The sequence below is a fragment of the Lepisma saccharinum genome, chromosome 29 (genome assembly GCF_977018435.1).
Source record: "Lepisma saccharinum chromosome 29, izLepSacc3.1, whole genome shotgun sequence".
In the NCBI taxonomy this organism is placed as follows: Eukaryota; Metazoa; Arthropoda; class Insecta; order Zygentoma; family Lepismatidae; genus Lepisma; species Lepisma saccharinum.
Window position 1 is genome coordinate 37941300 of NC_139257.1, and position 24897 is coordinate 37966196.

A 24897-nucleotide genomic window follows, 5' to 3' on the forward strand; every position below is an offset into this window, starting at 1 on the left:
TACTCATATTGAGTGCTTTCCCCACACGTACTAAGTACACCACCCTATAGATGGATACAGGAAGTCTCTGAAATATTGATACTGTATATATAAAGAAACAAATACACTGGTTAAAAGTCTAAGTAATCAACCACCACTGATCTATTACACATGTTTTTTTCCAGTAGAGAACTCCCATGCGAATTAGCAGATGGGGGAAGTCATTAGAAACAGTAGCCCCTTGATAGTAAACACAGATTGTCAAGAAACAATATTTTAAGAGGGGCCACCCTGATAGCATATTGGTAAAACTGTCACCTTGCAATCAAGGGGACCCAAGTTCAATACCCTGTGGAGGCACATTGCACAGTGGTTCAGATCCCACATTAAAATGTAGGTTCAGTCTCGATTAGCCAATCTGTGCATAAAGTGGACTTTAAACAATAATTCAAAAAAGTTCAATACATTAAGGACTTTTTAATACAAGTAGAAATATATACAAGGTCTGTCCAAAAAGAAGAAAACTGTATCCAAAAAAATATCCCCACTTGCAATATTTGTTTATTTCTTCATATATTTCAACTTAAATCTGTTTCAATGTCATAGGAACGTCAATATTATTTATTTTAGAAACAAGTATCAATTAACTGACGACTATAGATAAGACATTCTTTCACACAGATAATCGACTTGAATTACATCATACATACACAAGAATTGAACTGTATTTTATTACGTATATGTTTGATGGCAATGTTGTAGATGGGTGTGCTTCTTTATATTTCTGTTAACAATTTTATTTCAACACCCCAGAGTAATTTTCTTGCATCTGGACAAGTACTGACTTGACCAATTAATGCATGAGAGTGGAAGCGAGGGCATGGAGGGGAAAATGTGGCTGCAGCTACCATCCATTTGTATCAGCGTGCACACTGGTTTGCTCTGCCCACTCGCTTTCTCCACTTTACTACCACATGGTCTTGCTCTACGGATTCCTAAGACAAAATATAGGTAGTACTCTATTAGTAAACTTCAAAATTATTGGTTAAATTAGGTTAGTTTTCATTCTCATGCGCTTTCAATAAAACCTTTGGGTGGGGATATTTTTTTGGACCAAACTGTATAATACATATAGTCACTGTTCTGCTGCTAGCAATACATGGTGGGATTGTTTAGCATAAATATGCTGTGTGTCGCATCATTCTGTGCTTGCAGTGATTTTCTGAAGCCTGAAGGGTGGGCAAACAAAACATGGATGTTGCACGATGCTCTGGTGCATTCAGCGCACAAGCTGGCCCCTGTGGCAGAGTGGTTAGCACATTGCGCTATGATGCCAGGGGCCCCGGGTTCGAATCCTGGCCTGGGCATGGATGTTTGCGAGTGTCCATTCAACAATTTCATCATGTCATCACTCATCAAATGAGCTAAAAGTGGCACAAAAAGTTAAGTAAAATGAAGCAAATCAATCATTCAGTGCACCTTATGTTGCCTGTGGCTTCTTTGTTTCAGAGAATAATTATCACACTGAAAGGATGCTGTTTCCAGGAAATAGAAGATATTAAATTAAATTCATTATGAAATGAAAATTCACTACTGAACCTGTGGGATATTCCACAAAACATGACCCACAATGCATTTCAAAGTGGAAGAAACACTGGGAGCAGTGTATTAGAAGTAAATAAAATAATACTGAAAGAGTTAGGTTTCTTTTTGGACAGACCTCGTATTAATAAAGTACAAAATTCATAGAACAGAAGAATCTACACTATAGCAAGGATTCACATTTCATTATTCTTATATTCTAGCTTTGAAAAAGAAAACAGTTTCTTGTATAAAAATTTAATTTCAATGTCCATTTTATAAAAAATGTCTTAATTTTGTTGTAGAATGAGAAAATAACAGTCATTCTGCAAAAGCAACAAAAATTCATGTAACCTGGAAATTCAGTGAAAATCGTAGAAAAGTGAATGTGTGAGGAAATAAATTATGATTTGGTACATTTTAATGTTTTCTTTTAGTTATAATAATAAAATGTAGCTACTCCTGCTCCCTCCAAATTTTTTTCTGTTGTGTACACACACACGCACAAAAAAACATAAATGTGATATGAAAAGAGAGAGGAGAAGTGCCAGAAGGGTGAATAAATAAAAATAGAAGGGCACTGCAAACACTTAACACGGAAAAATGAAAATTTCTGTATTTTGCAGCCTGGCTGCATATTTACTGGAAAAATAAAGATTGCATTGTTCTGAAGTGTAGCCAGACAATGGAAGAAGATAGGTACAGGCATTGAACAAAAAATGTGGTTTTACCAGTATTGGTTTACTAGGCGAGATTGAAAACAATGGGATAAAGGGGTGAGTATGAGAAAGAGATGAGTTACTGAGCAGCTAGGTTGAGTCTGGAGCTTATGGTAGCATGCATAACTGATATACACAGGTTGTTCGCTTTATATCCGACCATTGTCGATTCGGTGCTGCAACCTGGCATATCATGCTGGAACTATGGGTCTGCTGGCGGGAGAAGCGTTGTGTCTGACCTTGTAGGTGCGTGAGTGTTTGTAGTGAATGTTATCAAATGGCACCGAAAATCAACCGGTATTGGGAGGGTTACGTAATGGCCCTTTTCCATGCTAAGTTTTCATACGTACGCATTGTGAAAAAGTGTCGGGAGAATGGGTTAACACTCGGGGTGACTACTGCGAAAGCTATTGTGGCCTGTTACACACAACAGGCTCTCCTTGCGAAACATTCACCCACGAAAACCACCAGGAGAAGGGCTGCAAGCAAAGTGTCACATACCGTGACATTGACGGCAAGGGGCGCAGCAACTTTGTTCGTCAGTGCAGGGAAAGTTTCCCTCGTGGCTTTATGGTTGTGATGGGATTTGGATATGAGGGTAAGTTGATAATACACAAGGTGGACAAAAACGTGAAGGTGAATGTCAGATACTTCCAAGACTCCATTCTGACACCTATCTATCGGAGAGACATCCCACAATTGTATGGAATGGACGCGGACCAGGTGATGATCCATATGGACAAGGCTTCGAGTCATACTGCCAGAACATCACTAGGTTTTTATCAGGAAATGGCAGAGGAATTGGGAATTCGTGTCATTCCGTTTGAAGACATTCCTGTGAAAAGCCCAGATGCCAGTCCAATGGATTTTTGCGCATTTGGACTGTTGAAATGTCGTCTTCAACATCGCTGCCCGCGCACCCTGGATGGTCTATGGAAAGCTTGCAAGGGAGGAGTGGGACAGAATTCCCATGCCTGTCCTGCGCCGGAGCTTGCTGCAATGGAAACTGTGATGCCGGGCGATAGTGCACAATGCTGGGGGTCCAATAGAACATGATTGGTGGTGGCAGCGTGGTATCTCTTAAGGTGAGTACCTGTCAAAAATGGTCGGATATAAAGCGAACAACCTTCTGTATATGATCTTTCCCAGCATTTATGACTAGATGTGTTTGTTGACAGGGTTGGTTGCTAACTGTGAAATCAGAGTTTTGGGTGAATGATTGTTGGGGGGGGGGGGGGTTTGATGTTCTGCTGAGGTAAAAACCACTCAACTGGGCAGATGAGAATGTATATCGTGTACAGTCAACAGCAAAGATAATGGTAAGCAAATTGTCCACCACTATTTTCATTACTTTTATATTCTACATCCTGTGTTTTAAGGAATGAAACTATGTTGGTTCGAAGGAGGCATTGTTCTCTGCTTATTGATGTCATTATTTCAATTAATTGTCATGACATTGTGTAATACAGACTGAATAAAAATGGTGGTGGACAATTTGCCTTGTTTCTTTCGCCGTTGGGTGTACAAGATGTGGCAAGTGCCTGGGGTAGGGAGTGAAATTGCCCACAGTTGTGTTAATATGAAGGATAGTAGAAAAGAGATGAAAATTCGGCATGTCTTGTACCTCTGTTGTGTTTAAGAGGGGAGAGTGGTGTTTGGGTGGACATATTTCAGACCAAGATGTTCAGAGTTTGAATTGGGCAATAGAAAATGACCAGGTGTATTAGATGTGACATCCCTAGTGTTGGTATAATTATAGAGAATAACGAGGAGGGAGTGTAAGGTGTATGAGATTTTGAAAGCTTGGTTATAACCAGAACTCCTTTCCATCCGACGCCAACCTTTCCGTGTTAGTAACCCATGCTCATCAAACACACCCACCTCGATATCCTCAACAGTAATTCTGATACTAGGAATGTATTTCTGGACAGACCTAAAGCTGTTTTCCATCACCCAGGCAACCTCAGATAGGTCCACAATATGCCTCTCTCCACTCTTATGCTCATAAAAGCAACATGTCGGCTTGTAAACAAGGGGTTCCGGGTTTGATACCCAGTGGAGGCACATTGGACAGTGGCTCGGATCCCACTTTAAACTGTAGGTTCAGTCTCGATTAACCTATCTGTGTATATAGTGGACTTAAAAAAAAAATCACTCATACATTCAACAGACAAAAGTGCAAGACCTGCCATGGGCAACATGCACAAACACAAAAGCCATTTGCATATATATATATATATTGTAACGGTCGGATTGACCATCACTGGTTTTGGTATATTGTAATAATTAATTGCTGGCCAGCTACAAGGTGTAGGGTTAAGTAATATGCTTCCATGAGTGTACTTTTATGTTATTATTGCATGTAAGTGTATATTATTGGATTGTGCTTTGCTGGATGTTAGATTCCCCTGTTTTTACCTCCCCGGTTGGGGGAGCTAGCTGTCTTACAAAGGACCGTTGGCAGTGGAATTTTCCAACGCTACGGGGTTCACGTCCACGGAGGTTTACCCCGACTATAAAAAGAGCCAGTGGGCTTTGGCAAAAAAACAGTGTTTCCCCATTGATCTTCGAAAGAGGAACGTCTCCTCAAGTTTAGTCCACTTATGGTGGCTAGACTGGATATAACAATGTAGCATCTGGTTATGCCAGCCCCTGTTGCTGTCCCAAGTCCCCTTTTAGAAAAAGCTTTGATTATGTGGATATTTCCGTATTTGATTAATTGATGCCCAAAAGAAAGAGAGAAGGCGTAAGGAAACGCATTTGTAACGGAATATCATTTAAGCTGAGGATAGGCCCACCGAGATAGTTTTGCTAACTCGGTGGTAAGGGAAGTGCCGATGGTTATGCCATAGGTGCGCATATATATTGATTTAGAGATTCGGTAATTTTGGTCTATGCAAGACACTCATGGAAACGCTCTGTAAAATATGTATATATATAACTACGTATAATAAACCAATATATCCTACGAGAATGTTATAATTTCAAGAACTACGGTACTGTCCATTTAACCAATTGTATATTCACTTGCTGTATATGTGTAAACGAACCAGGGACATATAAATATAAATTGTTATGTGAAACCCCCCCTTTTGTAATTCCGGCGGAAATATAATCTGCTCGCTTGGCACCCAGGGTGAGGTGAAAGGAGAGATTGAGGGATGAAAGTAGGAAGTAATCCAGAGGGCCGGATAGAAACGAGGGGGGCCGACACTTTCACAATATATATATATATCTCTGTTGACTCAAGCCAAAGTTCAATCTTGCCACAATTCGTCAGGTAAACAACATAAATTTCACGGAATTGATGAGTCATTTCTAATACAACACCGTGAAGGTGGAACTTTCCAGTTATACATGTATGAATTCCTAACTTTATATTCCGCAGAACAAATGTTGCCAGTTGTTTGCAGTGTATCAAACTTTTGCCTCATATCACTTTCACTTTGCTTATGAAGGACCAGATATTCATTGCTGCAACCTCTTGATATAAATTCAGTATCGAATCGAGGGTCGTGTTGCCTGTGAACACTTGCAGGAGCTAACCATGTCCCCACAGATACATCTTCACTGTTATACAGTTGCAAATATTCTGCGTTTGAAGCAATGAACTGCACTAGGCGTGATGAGAGTACATAGCCTCCACCCAGTGCATATGGCAAATAATTATCACATAATACCCAGTCTGCTTCCCTCCATTTTCCACGTCTTTTCACGGTGGCATGTCCATTGAAAAATCCCCAGTATAGGTTATTTTGGCGTAATGAATTTTGAAGCTCTTGTTCTATTTTATCTATAACAACAAATGAATCGTCGTCACACTTTAAAACATACTGGAAGTTAACGTTCTTATTTAACCAGACAAATGCTTCAAGCACTTTCCTCGTAAGCTGGTTATAGGATTCTTTCAAGTCAAATAAATGCAGCACATCTTTATGAATAGAATATTCTTGCACCAAATCCTCAACTTGCGAATGTGTAGTAACTGCAGACCCCACAACGAAGTAGTACCCAACATTTTTGCTTCGTAAATTCAACCAGGTTTCTCTTATTGCATTCCGCTGCCCCACATTACTTGGAGCACTTATAATTAAGAGTACAAGGCTGTATGAAGGTCGATTCAGTGAAAGCTCTTCTTCTTTGTTAGCCCTGGAGCACCTGTTGAAACTGAGAAGAATGAAGGCCACGGTGCAACCAATGATGAAAAATAAAACATTTTTTAAAGCGATATCTCTTCTCTTGAACATAATTTACATAGCAAATCTGGAAAGAAACAGAAAAAAATGTCAAAGCAAAATTTAATAAAGCATACACACAAACATTAAACAATCATAATGATGTAAAAATAGCTCACATACAATTTATAAACATGGTATATCAGACTATTCAGAAAGAAAGTTCTATTAGTTCTTTTTTTTACGAAAAGCAACTCTTAAAAATAATTTTGGACATTTCGTTTAGGAGATACAGCAGTGTAAAATTTGCTGAAACACTTATCTAACAAACAATTGGAATCAAGCATTCATTGCTGTTGAAAATTTGCATTTGTCTTGAGAAATAAGTGAGCTTACTTGGAAACACAATTTTATGAAATTTTGAACCCCCCCCTTGCAATTTTCTCTAGGGCTAAACAAAAAATTTTCAGCAATTTGAGGGTATTTCCAAATAGTTTTTCACCATGAACTCCAATTTAAAAATGGATGAAAATTGCTAGTGATAACTTATATGTACATTAACAAGGCCAAAACCCATATTGGGTAAATGTGGAGAAACAAAGCTACACTTCGTTAACCCTTAAACAGAAACATCGGTCTGTGAGACCTTTACGGTTTTGTAGTTCTACAGTGTGGAAACACTGATTGAGCTGTCTCTCCCCCCTCCACAGTACCTTATCATCAACCACTTTCCTACACTCTGCACATGTTACTGCTCAGTTTGTGACTGTTTGTTACGAGAGACTTGTTGTTGTTTGAAAACATGCAGGTCTAACACACCAGGTGTTTCGCATTACGTATTCAATGCCAAGGTTGGAAGTGATTTACATAATACATTTTCTTAGTTTTGTTCCCATGTAATTTTAGTTTTCAATAAGTTTGTTACTAATCATGATTTTGCTTTTTTATTGTATACAAAACTTTAAAAAATGTAATGACAAATATTAAAAAATAAGGTCTCTCAGATCGGATGTTTCTAATTATGAAGTAAGTATCACATGTGCAATATCAAATGAGTAAAAGTTGGAAGTGATTTACATAATTCATTTTCTTAGTTTTCTTCCCATGCAATTTTAGTTTTCAATAAATTTGTGTTATTAATAATAATTTTGCCCTTTGGTATAAAAAACTTTAAATAGATGTAAGACCCAATTGGAAAGGAAATGCCTTATTGCCACAATCTTTGTATTTAAAGGAAGCATGTACGTTACAGCAAAACTACTGTACTTGGTTGAAAAACTCCCTAATTAATGCCATTAATTCTAAATTTACCTAATACAGTAATAAACAGCTTGTAATTGTGAGAACCCCACAGAGTGTAGGGATTCATTCTTGTTTTGTGTTGGATAACAATTTACAAGTAATTTCCCTGTGAATACAACACTACATCACTCATTTAAGGGTAAGGCATGAGTAGTTGACACTCATAAGTAACTTTTCTTTCAATGTATTTTGTTGACAATTTATCACAGATGTGCTTTTCCATGGTTTTTCTGGATGTGTCAAGTACAAAACATATCTTACATGTATCAACCTTGCCAAATTGTCTTCTCCGAATGTAATAGCAGACCTATGTCCTTCAAAATATCTCGCTTCTATGAAAATTTGGTAACAGTTCGTTATATCGGAGCCACATTAAAATCGGATATTTTCTGTTTTGCATGGTTCGTACTTACTTACTTGAACATAGTTCAAGGTGCCATTATGCTCTTTACACGAAAACAAACACAATTTTTGACATAGAGTTGTTTCTGTTATTTCATTTTTTGCTTCCGTAACACACAATATGGCGGGCAGAGGTTGACTACCATTGTAGGTATGCAGTGTTCTTCACCAAAAAATACCTACTATCGTGTTTGTCATGTGTGCAAATTGTACATTATGCACGGGTAGCTGACGGATAGCCCCATGAAACATTTGTGATAAGGTTAGGTTAGGTTTGGTTACATTAGGCAAGTATAGTTTAAAAAAAAGGGGTTGGAAACACTGACAGGGGGTCAGTGTCATCAAACGTATGCAGCATCCGGTTCATGTAGTGAAAGCAATGACACTTGTGTGTCGGTGAGATATTTCTCTTGAAAAATACATGATTTCCCAGTCAAATAGATTCCACGATGAAAGAAAATACCTCGACAAACGTTAGAAACCTTAGAGAAACTCATTTCCGTAAGTAGTTTCTTCTGGAAAAATGAAGAAATGTGTCTCCGATATAACGAGCTGTTACTCTTGTGATTGAAACTTTGGTGATCTCTCCCCTCCCCTACCAGGACCTATATTTCAAAGTTTTTTATTGCAAAATGTTATGTACCCGCACATGTAAACCATAAGGCAAATTATTGAAATAAGGAATCATAGATGGCAGCACGCAGAAGAAATATTGGGATCGCAGATTATAGTAACAATGCACACACGAATCGAACGAAAGTGTTTGGGAGAACTGAAATTAATTGTCCTTATATAAATTCATGAACTGAGATAAAAAATGGAGATGGATAAAGGCAAGATAAAGAAATGATTGACACGTGCAGCATATGTGATTGTATGTAAAGATTAATGAAGTTAAAAGGCGATTACAATTTTATATTCTCTAGAGTCTTAGTGGGAAGGAGTTTTCCCACTAGACCTTTTTGGTTGTTTTCCCGGTGCGGCCCCCAAGCACTTCCGTTGTGGCGCATATATTGCTGACCCGGATCGAGGTCAAGCACGGGACAGGAGGAGCCCTTCGATTAACCCCTTCTTTCTGCTTGTATTAGGCTATCGTGAATTATTGTTGTATCTTTGACAAAGCCCAAAAAAGGAGGGAAACATAGCAGGGAAGATACGGGAATCAATCCAATGTTTTAATATATGAAGGAATTTGGATATAGGAACTTTTGTAAATAAGATATATATTAGCAGAATAATAAATATATGAAAGGCATATGATTTCATCGATAGAAGAAGTATATTAAATAATAGAAGAACAAGTTTATAGAAGAATAAGTATATTGATTAGTAGAAGAAGAAGTCTACTAACGAATAGAAGAATAAGTATATTGATTAATAGAAGAAGAAGTCTATTAACTAATTGATAGAAGAAAAAGCTTATTAACCAATTGATAAAAGAAGTCTATTAACCAATTGATAGAAGAAGAAGCCTATTAACCAATAGACAAATCAGCCGATTAATTGATAGAAGAAAAAGTATATTAACCAATATATGAAGAAGAAGTCCATTAACCAATAGAGGGGGGAAGCTTATTCGTGAACAGAAGAAGAAGCCTATTAGCCAACAGAAGAGGAAGTCTTTCACATATCCATAAAGAAGAGGAGGGAGCCTATTAGCAGACGGAAGAAGAAGCTTGTTAGCCAAATAGAAGAAGAAGTCCATCATGTATCCAGAAAGAAAGAGAAGAAGAAGCCTTCCAGTAGATGAAATATGTTTAATAGAGATATAAGTGACCAAGAAAGAAAGAGACAGCTTTAAATAAAATCCTGTATATAAATTTAATGTAATATGAAAATTAAGAATATACCGGGTATTGTACCTTCCGTAGTAGGCATAGGCACAGACTCCATGGAGCTTGGAGGGGGGGGGGGGTCGAGTCCCTCAATGTTAACAATGTGGGGGCAGAGCCCCCAAATAATTTTACCTAAGAGGATCTAATGTATTATTTTGCTTCTCTTGTAAAGTTTACTCTGAATTGTGCCACATGAACTTAACTTTAAATACACATTTAAAATGTTCTACACCATCAACTTTGGGGGGGGGGGGGGCTCATACCACTTAACCATCAACTTTGGGAGGGCTATGACCAAAAACAGCAAAACATATGACTCATTACTATACAGGGTGTTAATTTTAACTTGACATATCAAAATAGCAGGAGTTATATGCATGTGAGGAAAATTTGGTCCAAACAAACCATGATCCTTGTAGGGGGGGAAAGTTAATGGCTTACAAATGAGCCCCCGCACAGGGCCCCCCAGGGGGGCGGGGGGGCATGTTGTGTTTTTCAAATAGGAACCCCCGAATTTTGTTTCATTTTGGGATTCGCGGAGTCAAAATAAATAATAATTATGCTTGACATGGGTGCAACAACATGCGAAATAAAAAAGATATGGTCATGTGTATGTTTGGAAACACGTAAATGTCATGCATGGAAAAATGGTAACAGGCCCCCACGAAAATATGAAGAATGGCGTGTGCAGAGGAATATTTCATTGCTGTCGATGGTGTCATTGAAGAGTGGAAGAAGTACCAAAAGAAGAGTGTGGAGGGGTTAGGGGGAGGGGGTAGCATGCAACGAACAAAGTGGAAATACATCTGCTGGATTAATGCAGATGCCAAGGATATGAGGGAAACAAAATAACGAACTGTGCCTGTGCCAGAAAAGTGAAGGGGTAGGGGATGTAAATCATGTTTCCAGAACTCACGCGAAGAGTATGTTATCGCCACCGACGTTGTCAGATCGGCTGTGTTATCAGACGCCAGCCACACGTAAGGTACAAACTAGGCCATTTGACCTTGCGCTGAAGTCTGCTCTCTGTGCCCGTGTTTGCTTGGGGAAAGAGGTGGTTATTGGGCGTGAGTGCTTCAGAAGGTTAGTTGACGTGCCCGTGTTCGAAGTGAGTGCAGGGTAAAAGTGCAGGTATACCTAGGACGATGGAGCGTGTATCTGTGGAAGACAGAATTGAAATGATATTCATGTATGGTGAATGTCGACGGAATGTGGACAATGCTGTCACCGAATATGCCAGACGCTATCTGAACAGAGTGCGTTCGCGGTCGACTTTCGCCAGGGTTGTCAAGCAATTTGCAACAGTAGGAAGCGTGTGTCCGCAACAAAGATGGCGTCGAAGAACTGTCACTGGGGAAAATAATGAAATCGCTGTATTAGCTGCAGTGGCGTATGATCCCCATTCCAGCACGCGTAACATAGCTCACCAGAGTGGGATGTCCCATGTCAGTGTTTGGAACATACTCAAGAGGCACAAGTTTCACCCGTACCATGTGTCCCTGCACCAGGAACTTCATGGTGATGATTTCCGTGCACGGATGGTGTTTTGTGAATGGGCACGTGGACAAATACATCGAAATCCGACATTCTTTCGGGACGTTCTGTTCTCCGACGAAGCAACATTCACAAACCATGGCCAGGTTAACCGGCACAACATGCACTACTGGAGTGCCGACAACCCACACTGGTTGCGTGAAGTTGAACATCAACGCCCGTGGTCAGTGAACGTATGGTGTGGCATCATGGGTGACAAACTCATTGGTCCGTTTTTCATTGACGGTACATTGAATGGGCGAAAGTATCGCAATTTCTTGCAGGACGAACTACTGATATTGCTGGAGGATCTAAGCCTTGCACAGCGACAGGCCATGTGGTATCAGCATGATGGTTGTCCGGCGCATTATGCTGCCATAGCTCGGGAAGTATTAACGCGCAAGTTCCATCATCGCTGGATCGGACGACGTGGTCCTGTCAATTGGCCGGCTAGATCACCAGACCTTACTGCGCCAGATTTCTTTATGTGGGGTTTTCTTAAAGGAATGGTGTATGAAACTGTACCCACAACGTGCAACGACATGATGCAACGAATACGAAATGCTTGCACACAAATTGATGCCGCCACACTTTTGCGTTGTGAACAGTCATTTCATGCAAGAATAAATAAATGCATCGACGTTCATGGTCACCATTTCGAGCATTTGCTTGGGTAAGGCATGTATGCCCATGCACCACCCCACCCCCACAGGTGAGAGGCAAGGGGACTCACGTGAAACAAGCACCCCACATGTGAGAGGCAAGGGGACTCACGTGAAACAAGCACCTCACAGGTGAGAGGCAAGGAGACTCACGTGAAACAAGCACCCCACAGGTGAGAGGCAAGGAAAGTCACTTCAAACAAGCACCCCACAGGTGAGAGGCAAGGGGACTCACGTGAAACAAGCACCCCACAGGTGAGAGGCAAGAGGACTCACGTGAAACAAGCACCTAACAGGTTCGAGGGTAATAGTATTTGCATTCCATCCTTCCCATCTCCTACACTTTTCTGGCATCCCTGAATACGTTTTTGTGTTTCCCTCATCTCCATGCCATCTGCATTAATCCAGCAGATGTATTTCCACTTTGTTCGTTGCATGCCTCCCCCTCCCCCTAACCCCTCCATACTCTTCTTTTGGTACTTCTTCCACTCTTCAATGACACCATCGACAGCAATGAAATTTTCCTCTGCACACGCCATTCTTCATATTTTCGTGGGGGCCTGTTACCGTTTTTCCATGCACGACATTTACGTGTTTCCAAACATACACATGACCATATCTTTTTTATTTCGCATGTTGTTGCACCCATGTCAAGCATAATTATTATTTATTTTGACTCCGCGAATCCCAAAATGAAACAAAATTCGGGGGTTCCTATTTGAAAAACAGAACATGCCCCCCCCTGCCCCCCAGGGGGGCCCTGTGCGGGGGCTCATTTGTACGCCATTAACTTTCCCCCCCGACAAGGATCATGGTTTGTTTGGACCAAATTTTCCTCACATGCATATCACTCCCGCTATTTTCATATGTCAAGTTAAAATTAACACCCTGTATACTAAGTATGTAATTATGAGTATTGTTAAATTTTTTACTAAAAGAGTTTCAAAAGACTATGTGCATGACTAGGGTAGTGGATGGGATGTTCGGGCTACAAATGGCTCTCACATGACATTCAGAACGAAATCATTGATATATTAGGGATATCTGTTTTGCGCTCCGTGGTAGCAGATATTAAAAGCCGGGAATATTTTGCTATTATGGTTAACGAAACTTGTGACATATCCATCCGTGGACAATTAATATTCTGCATTCGAACTGTGAACAAAAATTTTGATATTTTTGAGGAATTCATGGGCTTTTATGAAATTCTGAACACTGAGACCAAAACTTAAAAAAGGGAAAACTAACTAACTAACTCTCTAGCCTTCTTAAACCCGAAGATTCATGGCTGCAGCAACACAGGCCTTCCATCTGTCCCTATCCTGAGCAAGATCTATATACTCTTTTCCATCCCTACCGATTTCCTTTAGGTCCATCTGAACGTTGTCCCTCCATCTTCGTCTTGGCTTAAAAAAGGGAGAGAGTGAGTCATTCATTAATTTATTTCAGTGATCAGAGCCCCCCCCCCCACCTCCAATAATTTTGAAAAGTCAGCACCCCTGGTAGTAGGTTAAACAAGTTGTTTCCTTTGTTCCTTTTCTCCTTCTAAAATAAGTTATCAATCAGTTTTAATGGCCCTGAGAATCTCATGTTTTACCCTGGCCTAAGCTGGACTGGTGTCACCCTCGGCGGAGGCACATAACAAAAACTATAGCTTAAGTGATGCCCCCGATGAAGGGTTAAAGCTACTAGCTCTAAACCTGACCTGCCTAACCTCACAATGAAAGCACATAGCAACAAAATTTCTCTTTGCAGCCCATGCACATGAAGTAGATGGCACAAGACGACAGTAAAGGAATGGTTGCTCACAAATAAACAATCATAAAAGATTATATGGAGGGTAAAGATCGTTCTCCAAACAAGAGACAATAAGTAATCATTACATGTCTTTACTATGTGTTAAAAGATATAAGAAATCGAACCATGTCAAAAATTTCTTCACCATGTTTATGAATTAAACAATCGAAAGTTGGGCTGTGCTACTAATAAAACTAAAACAAAATGGTGAGTTCAGTGCTGCATTCACAACATTCTCCTTTCAGGGGCATTGTACAATTGCAATAGGTTAAGGTATAGTCTCTATTGTATTGTAATATTCCATTGGGACATTACACTGCGCTTTGAATGACATATCCGATATCACAGCATGCATTTCGATTATGTCTGCATGCAGATAAAACTAATCTAATCGTATCGTTGTCTACGTCCCGTTCGGAGGCTTATATTTTCTTCACGGGTGTATATTATGCGAAATATTCACCATGTAAATTAAATATTCAATTACGGGCAAACATATTCACACATATTACCATTTGGAAGACGTTTACAAGCTGTTAATTTGACGTTTGTCTGACGTTTTCTCAAGCAAAAAATCAGGAAAACAAAGTCGTTTTGTGTTGTATAAAATATATGTTGGACTGCATGTAAAGATGCAAAATTTCCCGGATCCTGACTTGCCAGATTTTCTACAAAAATAGCGAGAAGTTCACCTCCTCAAGATATGTTTGACTGTTATGGCATGTTAAATAGACAATAATTATCTGTGATGTGTATCAATTAAATTGAATTAATATAGCGGAGGAGGGGAGGTGTCCCTTACATTCAGAACCTTTTTTTTTTACAATGTCAATATTTGAAACTCCGAACTGAAGGATGTGAAACACTAGCAACCACGTTATCATCAAAAAGAATAAAATGGAAGGAGAATGGAGTGCAAATCATTAAGTCCGGCGTGTGAAGTACATATGCTCTGAAACTGTTTGATTTACTGATTTGTAAATCAGTGTCATATATGCTGATACAGTTATTGCATTGTTATTGTTGGTGTTGAGGTAAGTAACATATGTACGTCATTTTCGAGTCCTTGTCCACCAGGTATTAGAATTTATGACGCACCCTGTTATGTGTGCTCGCCAAATCAGTGGTCTAGTCTTGTCTGTGCAATGACATTAAATTAAAACGAAGGAATTGAAAGCAATGCGTGGGCTCTATATTTTCTGGATGTATAACTTACATTCAATTGATATTAACATTTTGGGTACTATTATAGTATGGGGGTGACACCTATAAATCATGTTTCGCACTTTTTTACATTGCTAACGTACTATTTAGGAATGCGGAACTTTTCCTAAGGTGAGATAATGTCTATTTCTTACATTTACGAGTACTTACTGTTACTTGTTATTTCGATTCTGTAACACATTATGGCGGGCGATAGCAGACTGGTTCAGGGCGCGTTGTGAGACTGGTTTGTCGATTTATGCAGTGTTACAACCTCGTTCACCGGAAAATACCTACTTTCGTGCCCGGACTTTAAATTATGCTAATACCTCGCAAACCATTGACGTTAGCCCCCAAAAACCATTCACATTAACCCCAAAAACCATTGACGTTAGCCCCAAAAAACATTTTCCGTAAGGTTAGGTTAAGTTAGGTTAGGCAAGCATAGTAAAAAAAAAAAAATACTCGACACGTCATCTTCTAGTGAAAACACTGCGAGTTTGAAACACTGACCATGGTGTTACGTCATCTGACACAAGGAACATTGTACTCTCGTGCAGAAAGCAAATGGCGGGTGCAGAAACAGCATGTCCGACAGAGATTTTCGTAAAAACAACATGTATTTGCATTAAAATGGATCAAAACTACATTCACGAACTTCCACAACGCTACAGAAAATGATTTCCGTAAGTACTTTCTCCTGTAAATTTGAAGAAATCCGTCACCCCTATACTATAATGTTACCAAAACTACTTACTGAAATCAGTTTCTGTGGCATTGTTGAAGTTCTTCGAGGTATTTTCTTTCGCGGAAACTGAAAACCACCAAAGAATGCTGTAGAACAAGAAATAATCACTTTTTATGTAAGGAACTTATGCCGTTGTTTCCATTATGTACCTGCAGATGGTGGGAGCGTCGAAAGCCATGTGGTCTCGCCAGTGTTTCCAAACGTGCCTTTTTTTTACGAGAATTTTTTTTTTAACTTACCTACCCTAACCTTGCCGGAAATGGTCCATGGGGCTATCGTGAATGGTTTTTGCGGCTATCCGTCAATGGTTTGTGGGGCTGTCATGAATGTTTTTTGGGGCTATCCGTCAATGGTTTGTGATGAGAGAATGAACACGGAAGTAGGTATTTTTTCGGTTAAGAAGGTTGAAACACTACATACCCACTCCAAATCGACAAAACACAAGCACGACGCACAATGATCCATGACGAGTGCATGCCATATTGTCTGTTACCCAAGCGGGAGCGATTTTACAATACAGGGAATTTCTCCATTTTGTTTGAAATTCGGCATACTCACTAATTTTGGCCCCCTAATCACGAATCTGCAGTCAAAATTTGGCGCTCACACGTGGAAATAGCAAAATAATCGAAATTAAGTTCTTATTTCCACACCCTCGATTTCCGAATTTCCCGCCGGTTCCGGGCTCCGCCCCTGGGGTAATCGACCTACCACCCCCAACCGCTATCGCGGCACCGCCTCCGCTCCGCTTCGCTCCGCTCCGGCTTCCCGCCTATATCTATAGACTCCCTGTTAAGGGCATGTTAGAAAGTGGCCGATTCACCTGCCCCCAAATAAGCGCCAAATTTATACGTGAGCGCCAAATTTTAAGTGCAGATTCATGATTAGGAGACCCAAATTAGTAAGTAACCGAAAATTCAAACAAATTGGAGAAATTCCCTGTATTGTTAAATTATACCCCCAAGCGGAACAAAGAAGACAAATAATGACTCGTAATATTAAAAGTTGACACTATTTTATGGAAAAAGGCATAACTTCACCTCAAAGAATCTTCCGCAATGCAGAATAGGTAAGTATCAATGCTAAAATGAACGAGTGAGAGGTGTTTGGGCTATATCGCATAATTACCATTTTGGTTACTTGGTTTGTACCCCAGGGTCTCGCAGACGCTGTCATTATATTCCGTCTTTGGATTTTCATAAATGACTTTAAGATGAGGAGAAAATGCTAGAATACTGTTGAAGTGCCAACAATGTTAATGGTGACATCAGCTAATTGAAAAGTACTATACGGTGTACGCTTCTATAACTTGACAAGTTTAAAAACAAGACGCTGCAATCCATTGTTTGCGCACCTCGCATCACATTTCCCCACCCCATTGTTTGCGGCGACGTTCGTTCGCAGTGTTGCAAACCTGAAGGGAGAGGAATCGTCTGAGAATTTTCAACGAAATTTGAATGTGAAAGACATGAATTAGTATCCCCTCACCTACGCTACCTATTGATTACGCTAAATTCTAAATACATTTTGATATTTTCCTTAAACGAATTAAGTTATATTAGGGATATTTCTTACCAGCATAAGAAATGTATGAAATAAAACGATAGAAAAATGAAAAATATATAAACGATAGAACTGAGCTCACCTTCTAAATGTTTACCTGTTCTCCTTCTTCAGTTTCACTCTCCCACTCATCCGAGTCTGTGTCTACCGATGAATCTGTGTCCGTGTCTGAATCGTCTTCACCAAGTCTAATTATCAGTTCATCTACACGCTCGTCCATAAGTCCACCTCTTTCAAAGTAAAATCTTCATTTTTTTTCACGTGTTCACAACATTTAATCCATTTCTGTACAGAATATTCACTAAATAATTTTCCCAGCAAATCTTTCTTTGCGTCCAGTGAATCCGAAATGAATTCCCTTGCCTTACCCTTGATTTCCCCCCCACACAAGTTCAATGGGATTTAAGTCTGCGTGGTAAGGCGGAAGTCGTATTATGGTGTGCCCCGCGTTTCTAAATTTCGTGTCAATCGCATACTGTTTCACATAAGGTACACTTTGAATTTTTAAGTACAATTTCCTTTTGTTTATTGTTCACAATGCTTTCACTCTATTCTCCGCATCGATTTCAGTTTCGTTTGCAGGTTTGTCTGTCGCTGAGAGCCACTGTACCATGAAAATCGTCATATTTGTTTTAGCTTAATTTTGCTGAGTTGGCACCACTGGTACTCTCAACGCCAGACCAGTGAGTAGAAGAGTGGTGGGGAGGATGACGTAATAGGAAGTGCTCCGCAGCGATCTGCGCATATCGGGACTTAACTTGTCAGGCTATAGAAGGAACATGAGTTCAGCCAGTGCTAATGCGCTGTTGCCAAACTTACTGCTAGCAGAAGGGAATGAGAATTTGCTGTGTCCAATATGAAACTATTTCTTATTATATAATGCATACACAGTATATATGAGTACAGTGAATATTTCTACACAGGAATATAATATCATATCAAGCAAATAAGAACTCAGACGTGTAATGTTAAAGAAAGCCCACAACAATAAAGGGACATTGTGTATATTGAGATGAATTTAACATCCATTGTTAACATCATGGCCCCGCCTGATATCGCTTCTAAAACTGTACGCCGTAAAGTAGTGGACTCGAGTGTAGAATGCCAGATAATAGCAATGATGGTACGCTGCGTGGCAGCCTTTAGCCCTCGAGAGGAATTATGAGGGCAATTTGTATTTCCTTTATAATTTTGTCTTATACTGGAAGAAATATAGGTGTATTTCACCTATGTCACAAACTGTTGCATTATGGGATCGAGCAGCCATGATGAGGTCAGTTTTTGTAAGCATATGGGGTAACAGTTTCAACTAGTCAAAACGGATTTCTTCATTTTAACACAAACTACTTACACGAATCACTTTCTCTAGCATTGTTGAAGTTCCCGAATGTATTTTCTGTCATCGTTTCATCTTTTTTAGCCATAATTCATGTTTTTATCTATAAAAATATCGCAGTTGCTGTTGCTTCCATGTACTTTGTCTACCTCAACCGGATGTTCTGTGTGTTTGGTAACGTAACCCCGTGTCACTGTTTCCAACCACTCAGTCTTTTTCCAAAAAGATTATGTGACCCCAAATTTTATCTATGTTTGCCTAACCTAACCTTATTGTGAATGGTTTGTGGGGCTATCCTTAAATGGTTTGTGGGGCTACCCGTGCATGGTTCTACGTATTAGCATAATTTAAAACCCGGAAGTAGGTATTTTTTCGTTTACAAGGTTGGAAACACTACATACCCTCTACAAAACACAAGCATGATGCGCGATGATCCAGAACGCTCGCGCCATATTGTGTGTCACGCAAGCGAAAAAACGAAACAAAATAATTACTTTTAACATGAAAAATTGAAGTTATCTTCATGAGAAATTCATAATTACACCTTATACCGTGCGTCCATTTCGATCTGCAGACGAGAGATCGGGAGAAGCGTGGCGGGCGGCACTGACGGAGATGCCGACATTTGCGGCCTGAAATGCCCGCTTATTTTTATGGACATATGCAGACATTTATATAAATATTGCAAAACGAGCACTAACCTGTGTTATAAGAGTATGGTTTTAATTTTAGTAGCTTAGTGACTGTATGTGCCGATGATTTTGACATGCCCACCTCTTGTGAAACACGGCGTAGAGGTTTGTTTGGAGTACGTTCTAACGCTGCACCAATATCATCGAGTTTTGCTTCGGTTAGAATCCGTCGTTTTTGCTTAGGTGTTTTAAAATTTAACGATACAGTTTCTCGTAATTTAAGGACAAGATGTCTAACCGTATCTGTGTGGAGTTGAAACGCATGGGAATTTCTGTACAAATTACCTACACACGTCTCGACACGAGTTTGTTTTCACGTAGGTACGTGTCATACATAAAAAAATCTTTGTTCTAACGTGAATCTTGCGGCTGGCATTCCAATCGTCTCACTGACACGTCACACATACACACTACAATAACACAAACAAGTAACTGCAAGTAACCAAGAATAACACTCTTGCGCACAGTACGAAATTAACACGCTCTTGGTTTACATTGCTCGCCACTATATTTACAACTCTGTCTTCATCTAGTCGCGAAGGAACAAAGAACTCGAGCTCGGAGATTTCGGATTGCAAGGAAGCTCACGAACACTATTGACTTTTAACGGTTTCTTCTACAGCGTAATCTTGATACAGTGTTGCACATTCAAAACCTCCAAACGATCCCCATCGGCACAAAACTCTTTCAAGGATATAAACTTAAGCAGGACGTTACTGGTGAAAACTATGATTAAAATGTTTTATTATCTGTGGCTCTTAACATCGTTTCTAAAGCGTATTTTTTTGTGTATATAAGAGCAGAACTTGGATGAATTACAGAAGAACTTTTTCGTGTTATAACACAGGTTAGTGATCGTTTTGCAATATTTATATAAATGTCTGCATATGTCTATAAAAATAAGCGGGCATTACAGGCCGCAAATGTCGGCATCTCCATCAGCGCCGCCCGCCACGCTTCTCCCGATCTCTCGGCTGCAGATCGAAATGAACGCATGGTAGAATGTTCCGCTATACACAATAAGTAAGTAGCAATGTTAAAAAGGACGAAATAAATGAGTTATAGGTGTTTTGACTAGATGAAACTAGTAATGCATAGGGAACTGAAGCATGCGGACGGGAGATTTGAACCTTGTTTGCGATGGTACATTGTGTAGTATTCAGTGTTTCAAACAAGTTCATGTTATTTCTCGATATTTCATTCACACGACAAACACAATTGGCTGCAAACATGGTGGCTGTGCGCATCCTGACATCCCGTGAAAACCACCTATTCATGTAGGTTTTTTTGTAGCCTTGAATGTGGAATCTAGTATGAAAGTCTCTAGATTTTGTTGAGATCTCTGAATTTAATCTCATGATGTTTCAATCTTAGTCATTGACATATATAAAAGCTGAAACTTTTTTGCTCAACATAAGACTTTGAGAACTCACTGATCATCTCATTACAAATGTTTTGATGACATAAAGGGCACATATTGCCCGGTTTTGCTAACACAGAGGTATGGATCAAATCTATAGGTCCAGACATTCTCATAAATCTAATTAAATAGTGGTTAGCACAGTGTGCAATGATGCCAGGGGTCCTGGGTATGAATCCTGGTCTGGGCGTGGGTGTGTTTCGGGAGTTTTCCTTCATCATGTCATCACTGATCCTCATCTTCATACCCAACGGTTGCAGAAAAGCAAATTGAAATATGCAAATCCATCAATCAAAAACAAGCAGATAAGAAGAAAGGTGGTGATAAGAAGCTTTACTTGAAATTATGTTGTGATAATTGAATTGTAGAAGTGTGATTGTAACTTACTGCCTTGTGAACCATTCTTGGTACTTGTTTACTATCCTTAGGACACATTTATTTATTTTTCCAGAAGAAACTACTTACTGTAATAAGTTTCTGTAGCATTGTCGAACATCGGGAAGGTGTTGTGTGTGATGTGGGAATGTTTCATAGCTGAAATTCATGTTGTTCGTTGAAAATTAATTCTCCGACGGAGAATAGCTAGCCCCACGAACCATTGGCACGTGGATAGGTTAGTTCTGTTAGGTTAGGAAACATAGTTAAAATTTGGTGTCGTGTTAGTATCAGGATCTAGAAATTGGAAATAATTGCGAACCATTGGCACGTGGTTAGGTTAGTTCGTCTCAGGCAAGCGAAAAGCCCTATCAGAAAGACGTACTGGTAATGTGAAAAATTGCAATTAATTTCATCAAAACAACGTTGATACACCTTCAGGAATGTTCCGCAAAGCAGATACGTAAGTACGAATGTCAAAAATTGACGAAACGAAAAAATTAGAGGTGTCCGAAGGATAGTAAATTTTTACCATTTTTAGTACATAGGTTTGTACATGTTTCTAGATATCAAAACCAATGTTCAAAAATAATTATTGTCTTTAGTTCTCCTGGGGCAGCCATTTTTTCCAACATGCCGCATGCCTTTTTTTTGCTCATGTAGCAGTATACAGAAACTTTTTAACTTTTTATACATATGCAGTAGATAAAGGAAAAATGTGGATATATACTAAGGCTATCAAACCTAACAATACTAACACTTAAAATGTATAACTAGTAAGTTATACACTTATAACACTGTTAGCATGCATAAGTGTAATTACAATGCTCAGAGTACATAACCTGGCTTACTAATTTACTCATGTAAGCGGAGAGAAATGATAAAATCAATCTACAAAAAAATACAGGAAGTAGCCACAATTCCTGTTCAATATGTGCTTGTATACATGTGTAGAATTTGATTCATGTAGAAAACACAACTCCGACTGAATAATGTTTTGTCGTGTGCCCATCTGCACCAACTTCTCAGAAAAGTTGATTGTTTGAATTATGTGGATTGGAATATGGGTCATTCCATGCCAAACCATCCAATGGTGGTTGCATGACAATTTTTAGAAAAAAATCATTTTTAGTACATAGGTTTGTACATGTTTCTAGATATCAAAACCAATGTTCAAAAATAATTATTGTCTTTAGTTCTCGTGGGGCAGCCATTTTTCCAACATGGTGCATGCCTTTTTTTGCTCATGTAGCAGTATACAGAAACTTTAATATCTCAAAAACCATTAAATCTAGAGACCTGAAACAAAATTCACTTTGTAACTAATGAAGTATACTTACTATGATAGTCAGGTATGTTTTGCTTGAAAATGCATCGTAAGTATGAAAATTATGGTGGAAAATGGGGTAACAATAGTTAAAAAATTGCATTTTTAAGCCCAATTTCTTTAATGAAGTGGTTGTCTAAGACTTGATTTTTTTTTTCATGTGTAGACCTACCTGCAGGGTGTCTGTAAATAAAATATCAGTGCTTAGAAATGCACCCCTTTTTTACAGCATGGGCTCAAACATGGCCGTTCATTGAATTTTGACAGTTTTCGGGGTTAAATATCTCAGAAGGGTCACCTTTAAAAATTCTGACATTTGGCACATAGGAAGCCCTTCATGAACCTAACTCACAGTAAAAATCTCAACTTTTAGATTCAACTCGTTTTGGTCAATATAAGGTAACATAAAGTAAAAAAAAAAGTAAAGTGCTCCCCTGTGCTTAGCACCATGCCATGAAGGCGTATAGGGGAGCACTTTATATAGGTAACATATGTCACCTAATTTCTGACGTTGCAAAGTAAGGTTAAACTACATCCCATACTTAGAATAATGAAGTCTTTTCTTTTTCTTTTTTAAATTTTGGTTAAATAAAGGCTCAGAAAATATAGTAACATAAGGTTTTAATACGTAACGTACCAGAAATTGAAATTACAAGGTAAGACAATTCAAAATCTGTGAAATTTCATTGCAAAAGGTTTGATTTATTAGGTACCCACGATCAGTTGGTATTGTCAGCTCCAAAACTGAACTTCCCCCTTATTTTTATCAATGTAGTAGTATGTGCAGCTTAAGATAGGCAGTGGCATGCCTAGGAATTTCGAAAGGGAGGGGAAGGGGGTTACATATACTTTTTTAGTATACAGCCCTGTTTTTGCCATCCTGCCTTTGATGTAATTGTTTATGGAATACTAGGCCAAAGGTATTGGGTTATGACCCCCACAAACCCCTCCTTGGGTACTCCACTGAAAGAAGGCTATTTATTTTGGAGTGTCAAAGCTGGTAGAATATATTATCTTTTGTTTCCTTTATTTTCCACATTTTTTTTCTTCCAAGAAAAGACATTCGTTGAAATAGATGTGAGTCATGCACAGCAGATGATTCAGAGACATGTTTTGATAGGATGTGAGGCAAGCCTGGAATTGATCTGTGCATGTACAATCTCTGCTGTCATTCTTCCTTTGCCTCATGTGCCGAGAGTAGTGACTTGTGAATGAACGTTATCTGTGACAGGAAATGGAGTGTTCTGTAATATTTTTAACTGGAGAGGACTGTCATAAACACCCTTTTGGTAAGGTTCCCAAAGACATAACTAATCTTTAAAAAAGTCAGTGAAAATGATAACACTTCTTAGGTCAAGACTACAGGTGTATGGCTTAGAGACAATATGCAAATACCATTAAATATAGCTTTTTACATGGTAAAGTATGTTGTGATCTTCAGAAGTACCGGTTAAGTAAGGTAAGGTAAAAAAAAGTGTCAAGAAAGACTCATACCAGTTAAATCAATATGCCTGATATGTTGGAGTAAAAGTTTCATATGTGGAGAAAGTGACTTAAATGCCAGAATTGAAATCATGAAACTAAAGGAAATGCATGAAGTCTGTTCTGTTTTTTATGCATCTCCTGTTTCAAAACTGAGGAGGTTGATTGCAGATAAACAATAAAGTGATCTTGCTTGAAAAACTTTTCACATCCTACAAGGAGTGCAAAGGAAACTGGAAAGTTGCTTTTCACTAAGTATTAAAACTGAAGAAAAATGAAAGCAAGTGTGACAATCCTTTGTCTGGCCAGTACAATCATATAATTGAAATTGTAAGAAGAAAAATGTAAATGAGCAAAAAACTAATGTTGAAAAGGTCTGAATCATCAGCTTGATTGCTACCACTTGGTCAAGAAAAAATATGTGATGAACTGAAGGTTTCTGATAATTTACTTAGGAACTTAGTGAAAGAACAAAGAATCCTGACCGATTTAACAAAGAGAATGAATAGGAAACTGGAGCTGACAACACCAACTGGTCGTGGGTACCTAATAAATCAAACCTTTTTGCAATGAGATTTCACAGATTTTCAATTGTCTTACCTTGTAATTTCAATTTCTGGTAAGTCAAGTATTAAAACCTTATGTTACTTTATTTTCTGAGCCTTTATTTAACCCAAATTTAAAAAAGAAAAAGAAAAGACTTCATTATTCTACGTATGGGATGTAGTTTAACCTTACTTTGCAACTTCAGAAATTAGGCTACCTT

General features: G+C 38.9%; 2 protein-coding genes across 2 annotated transcripts in view; one reads left to right on the forward strand and one right to left on the reverse strand.

The window, feature by feature from the left end:
* Positions 1 to 1544: 1544 nt before the first annotated feature.
* Positions 1545 to 14584, reverse strand: beta3GalTII (beta-1,3-galactosyltransferase 6). Its single transcript, XM_083114516.1, has 2 exons — positions 14498 to 14584; positions 1545 to 6542 (listed from the first exon to the last, which is right to left on the reverse strand). Exon 2 carries the CDS (start codon positions 6524 to 6526, stop codon positions 5576 to 5578), a length of 951 nt encoding a protein of 316 aa, XP_082970642.1. The 5' UTR covers positions 6527 to 6542; positions 14498 to 14584; the 3' UTR covers positions 1545 to 5575.
* Positions 14585 to 14866: 282 nt separating this feature from the next.
* Dus3 (Dihydrouridine synthase 3) overlaps positions 14867 to 24897 on the forward strand; it is a 79093-nt gene continuing 69062 nt past the window's right edge. Inside the window, exon 1 of the mRNA XM_083114320.1 lies at positions 14867 to 15019. The gene's annotated coding sequence lies outside the window, so the exon portion shown is untranslated. The remainder of the gene's footprint in view (positions 15020 to 24897) is intronic.